This window comes from Halyomorpha halys, unplaced genomic scaffold (genome assembly GCF_000696795.3).
Source record: "Halyomorpha halys isolate HHAL.00 unplaced genomic scaffold, Hhal_1.1 Scaffold1716.1, whole genome shotgun sequence".
NCBI lineage: Eukaryota > Metazoa > Arthropoda > Insecta > Hemiptera > Pentatomidae > Halyomorpha > Halyomorpha halys.
This window is the reverse complement of record NW_027104746.1, coordinates 54420-60105: the sequence shown is the minus strand read 5'-3', so window position 1 is coordinate 60105 and position 5686 is coordinate 54420. Positions and strand designations below refer to the sequence as shown.

Sequence of the window (5686 nt, the reverse complement as noted above, 5' to 3'; positions counted from 1 at the left end):
AGCAAAGAACAACATAAATAAACAAAACCATATTTATTTATTTTATGCCGACGTTTCGACCTGAGTTTCAGGTCTTCATCAGGGCTATAGAACAAAAGATATAACAACATTTAGAGCAACATACAATTGAAAAGGAATAGTATACAAACAAATTTAGAACTATACAAAATATAGAATTAAATCATAAATGGTAAAAAATTGATAACTGATAATTGAATAGTACAAAATTTTAATTGATTGATAATCGTGGAATTGTATGGTAGTAGATTGAAAACAGTGACAGATGAAATATAATATCATGTAGGTAAGAAGATATGTATAATATAAGATATGCAAGTAGTGTCTAAAAAACTGAAAAAATAAATAAATAACTTGAATTGAACACTATGACAGACAATGAAAAATAGTGAGTGGCTTATATCTGAATTATATTTATATATATTATATTATATTTGTAGTATAGGTATATAAGTTAATACTCACACTATAATTCAGATAGTTATCAGTCTCCATTTCTGAATTTCAGTATTCTGACTTGGGTATTTTACATGATGTTTTATTCTTATTTTGAAGGACGATTTTCCATTACGTTCTGCCTCAACCGTGTTTGTGGTTGTATGAAGTGAACCTTTAACTTAAGACCAGGCACTACTTCATTTTAGAATGTGCTAGTTGGGTTAATGAGTGGACTGTATGTAATTTAATTGAAAAAGAATGAAAATGAATCTATTGAACATTTACAGGGTTATAAGGAGAAAGCCATAAGGAAACATGGGTAGATTAGGTTAATTTTATAATTTCGATTTGAGGCTAGATTGATCATGTTTCAGTTGAATAAGAAGAAAAATTTGGAGTGAACTCACTCAGGTGGATAGTTGGGCGGCATCGTCTCCCTAAGCATTCTTGTCCTGTTCTTCCGTCCCCAGTCAGGAAACCACTTCCTTAAGATAAGTGTGCATCATAACTTCGATTTCAAGAGTAGTAGAAAAAATTGTTCTCTTCTCTCATCTGCAAGTAATGGAGAGTGTTTCTTACTATATTGGCTACAAGGGTATTGATGCTTCTTACTTTAAGCATATGCTCATATTGCGGGAGGAGATGGAGAAATAAATAGTGTTAAAAAAAACTGTAGCATGTATGATATAGGGTTTTTCAAAGAAACCAGTTCTATGGAAGGGGATATATAAATCGTTTTCTGTTCTTAAGAAGTAGAATTAGAAGGTATTATTGTCAGGAATTTAACTAAAACCATCCTTGGTTGGAATATCAGTAAGAAATGTGAGAACTTCTGCTAATACTGAAAATGAATCTTATGAAACCTGTTTAAGAAAGGTGCCCCCTCACTTCTGGACTGAGGTTCATTATGCCATTTGGTGGCAGGGATAAGCGGTAGGAAGTTTGGGCAGCCATCTTGATCCCCAATAAAACAAAGGGGTGAGTACCAGTTGAGTCGCCATCTTGACCTGTGGTTGTTCTGTTGGTGAAGAAAGAGACAGTATTCTTCAGGAAAGTCTCTTCTCATAAATCATGAGGGAGTAAATCTGTACACTCAGGCGAGGGAGGCGGCGGCGACGGGGGGATGAGGAAAAAGAACCAAGAGGAACCCTTCTTTCATGTACATCTTCAAACGAGAATCAACATCAAGATCCCAACATCAACATCAAGTCTCAGGAACATCACACAAGTAAACTGCAATATTTAAACCCATTCATGTCATAAACCTAAATTTCTCACTAACCAACTAATCACATTGTAATTATTTTGTTCAAACCATCCAGAATAGAGGTATTTTATTTTAAAGTACATCATATCATGTTATTTAAATACAGTCCACTCATTACCAGCAAACTATAAGTAATTCCTTAATAAACCAGCTCACCAGTATAATAATTAATTTGGGTAATATCCCCCAATTTTTACTCAAGGGAATACCTGAATTAAACAAAACCATTTATAATTTTTTTTCTGTTTCCTCTTGCTCTCCAGAAAACCATCTATACACTAAGCATACATAATCAAACTGGAGAATAGTGAGAGATGATTCTAGATGGTGTTTACTTTGGGGAAATGAATCATGGAGTTGTTGGAACTTTTTGAGGATTGAAAACTGTATGTTTCATTAATAAAAAGTATTCAAAGAGGTATCCTGGCTTAACCTGAATAAATATACCCTTGAATATCATAGACATCAAGGTTTAATGTGTGCATACAAGGCTGGTAATGGTGGAAGGCTTGTTCCCTTTTAGTTATCACCTCTCAGATTATTGATAACCTCTTGGGATGATCCTGCTGGCACAGTGGGTCCAAGTTCTCTATTGTGTCCTCCTCCTATCCTATTCTCTCCTTGTCTGCATGTTCCAAAATTATCTTCTCATGATAGTAATTATTGAACACACAGTATTGGGGCCTTCAGGATAATCTATAACCTAGCTCAATAGAAAATGGTGAAAAGAAAGTACATAAATTCCTAGTAAAACAAAAATAGTCCCTGTGTGGTCAAAACAGCAACTCAAATGGTATTTAATTTATACTAGGAATATTGAATAAAGATCTATGAAGTAGATCGTAGGAAGATAGTCCAGGTGGCGAACAATAGTGTTACCAAAATAGTAGAAAAAACTATTTATTGTTAACCAACATTTCGCCCCACTTTGCTGTCTTGATTGAAACAAGAATGAAAACTAAACTTGAGAGATGACAACTCAAACTTGAGTGATGACAACTCAAGTTTGAGTTGTCATCCTTGTTGTCAAGACAGATGAGATGTTTTTTTTACTTCACCCAGGTCATCTTTCTGTTATTAAATAATTACACACGGTCAGTCAACAATCTGTTGAATAAATACCCAGTGTATATTATAACGATATCTTTGCGTTAAAGTTTTGTTCCTTCATGTATTTAAAATCCAAGGTCAAAATTGTAATGTATTTATCTACTCTTTCTGCTAAGATTCAGTACTCTTATTTAAAATGTTATGGACATAGTTTATTTTAGGGATAACGTCTCAAAAATGATACTCTTGTCTTAGTATAATTCTATTACTGCAAGCATTTTATATAAGTTTCCAATTGTTACCAATCATTATATTAGGACATCTAGGAGGTATATGAACTTTCTCCAACATGGTTAGGAATTTTTTTCCAAGCACACATCCTAAATTCCAAAAAAAGTTTGGCAGATAGCAAAGAAACTTACCTGATTGTATCCCTAGGGATCTTTCAATTTTAACTACTTTGAGGAAATAAATTGTACCAAATCAGATTGATTTAAAGTATTTGTATTTAGATGTTTAAACAATAATTTTGTTCAACAAACATTAATAAAGATTATTTAATTATATTTTGGTTATGTCTACAGACTAGGGATGCGACATTGATGTCGATGTCTTGCCCAAAACATCGATGTTTTTAAGCCGATGTTTTCTAAACATCGATGTTTTGTACCGATTTTTCATTTTTTTCCAAAAGCAACTAAATGAAAACCAAAAATTTACAGTATAAATAGATTCCTATCAACAATCTGGTTGAATAAAAAAGTACCTCCAACCTGACTGGTCTGAGCATACGCAGTCGAAGAACAAACCTTATTTTTCTGAAATGGATGTTCAAAAACATCGATGTATTTTGAATAATGTATTGTAAGCAACTATATTTTAAAAACATCGATGTTTTTTGTAGTCGATGTCGGATTCATTGTTTATAAAACCACTTCTGACAGGCCGTACAATGCGTGATCGTTGGAACAGAATGTAAGCAACGATATTTTAAAAACATCGATGTTTTTTGTAGTCGATGTCCCATTATTTGATACGAAAAGCACTTCTGACTGGCCTGAACATGGTATTCGTTGGAACAGACCTTATGTTTCTGAAATAGTTGTTCAAAAACATCGATGTTTTTAGGTAATGTATTGTAACCAATGATATTTTAAAACATCGATGTATTTTGGGTAATGTAATGTAAGTAACGATATTTTAAAACATTTCAAAAACCACTTCTGACAGGCCGTAGAATGCGTGATCGTTGGAACAGACCTTATGTTAATCAAATGGATGTTCAAAAACATCGATTTATTTTGGGCAATGTATTGTAAACTACGATATTTTGAAAACATCGATTTTTTTGTAGTCGATGTCGGAATCTTTGTTTAAAAAACCAATTCTGACAGGCCGTAAAATGCGTGTTCGTTGGAACAGACCTTATGTTCCTTCAATAGTTGTTCAAACACATCGATGTATTTTGGGTAATGTATTGTAAGTAACGATATTTTAAAACATTGATGTTTTTTGTTGTCGATGTCAGATTCTTTGTTTAAAAAACCACTTCTGACTGGCCTGAACATACGTTGTCGAATAACAGACCTTATGTTTCTGAAATGGATGTTCAAAAACATCGATGTATTTTGGGTAATGTATTGTAAGCAACGATATTTTATAAACATCGATATTTTTTGTAGTCGATGTCCCATTCTTTATACAAAAAGCACTCCTGGCAGGCCGTAGAATGCGTGATCGTTGGAACAGACTTTATGTTTCTGAAATAGTTGTTCAAAAACATCGATGTTTTTTGGGTAATGTATTGTAAGCAACGATATTTTAAAACATTGATGTTTTTTGGAGTCCATGTCCTATTGGTTGATTGAAAAAGCACTTTTGACTGGGCGGAGCATGAGTAGTCTTTAACAGTTTTTATGTTACTGAAATGGTTAAAAAAATACATCGATGTTTTTTTGTCGATGTTTTTTTTATCGATGTCGCATCTCTACTACAAACTTTAATCACCACTACACTATCAAATAAACAGACAGTTTTCTTAACCAAAGAACAAGTTTCTATCTATTAACAGACTAGATTTATACTGTTGTCAGTTTTAATGTGCAAATTCAATGTCTAATGAATAAACTCTGTACACAAAATTCTTTGCTATTTTACTAATTTTGTATCTATGTTTATTTAATAACAATTAAAACTTGATCGAAGTTAATTTTCATGCATATTAATGCTGCTTAGTAAATATAAAAATTGAAGATAAGACTGCTATGCTCACAGCTCCTGTTGAAAACTAAATTTTTCTATTATTTGACAATACAAATGCTTACTTATTTTAAATATGGTAATTACAATGACCTTATGATTGACAGTCATTTAATTTTACTCATAAATTAACATTGTGCTTTGTAATTGTAAGGGATACAAATTTTGCTAACTATAGGTGTTATAATAGATCTTTTAATATACATATATTTATCTTTTTGAATTTTATGTTTCATTACTTAACTTTAAAAAAAAAAAAATACTCCAAAATAGTGATTTAAGTATAGTAACTGTCCATTTAATCCCATCTTCAAAACAAAAAGAATTACAAAAAGATAAACCTAATGTTCAACACATATAATTGAACAATGTGCTATTCTATAAGCTTCATTATCTTCTGTAAACATCAGTATTGTGCTGTCCAGCAATTTGTCTCTGTTCAGGTTCACAACTGTAATGAAATAAAAAGATTAAATACATATTCATGCTTAAAAATTGTTGTGACTTAAAAGTGATTGTAATAAGTAAACAATAAGTTGATTAAGAAGAACCTTTTATTATATATTGAAAAAACAAACTAATAGATATAACTTGAACACACACTAAATAGATTGATGCACGCAATTGAGGCTAGATAAAAACAACTGAGTAAAG

General features: G+C 31.9%; 1 protein-coding gene across 1 annotated transcript in view; it reads right to left on the bottom strand.

The window, feature by feature from the left end:
• Nucleotides 1-3261: 3261 nt before the first annotated feature.
• Nucleotides 3262-5686, bottom strand: part of Pvf1 (PDGF- and VEGF-related factor 1) — a gene marked incomplete at its 5' end in the record, with an annotated part of 47189 nt that continues 44764 nt past the window's right edge. The window contains 1 exon segment of the mRNA XM_014435872.2: nucleotides 3262-5483. Coding sequence (XP_014291358.2) covers nucleotides 5423-5483 — 61 coding nt within the window. The 3' untranslated portion in view covers nucleotides 3262-5422.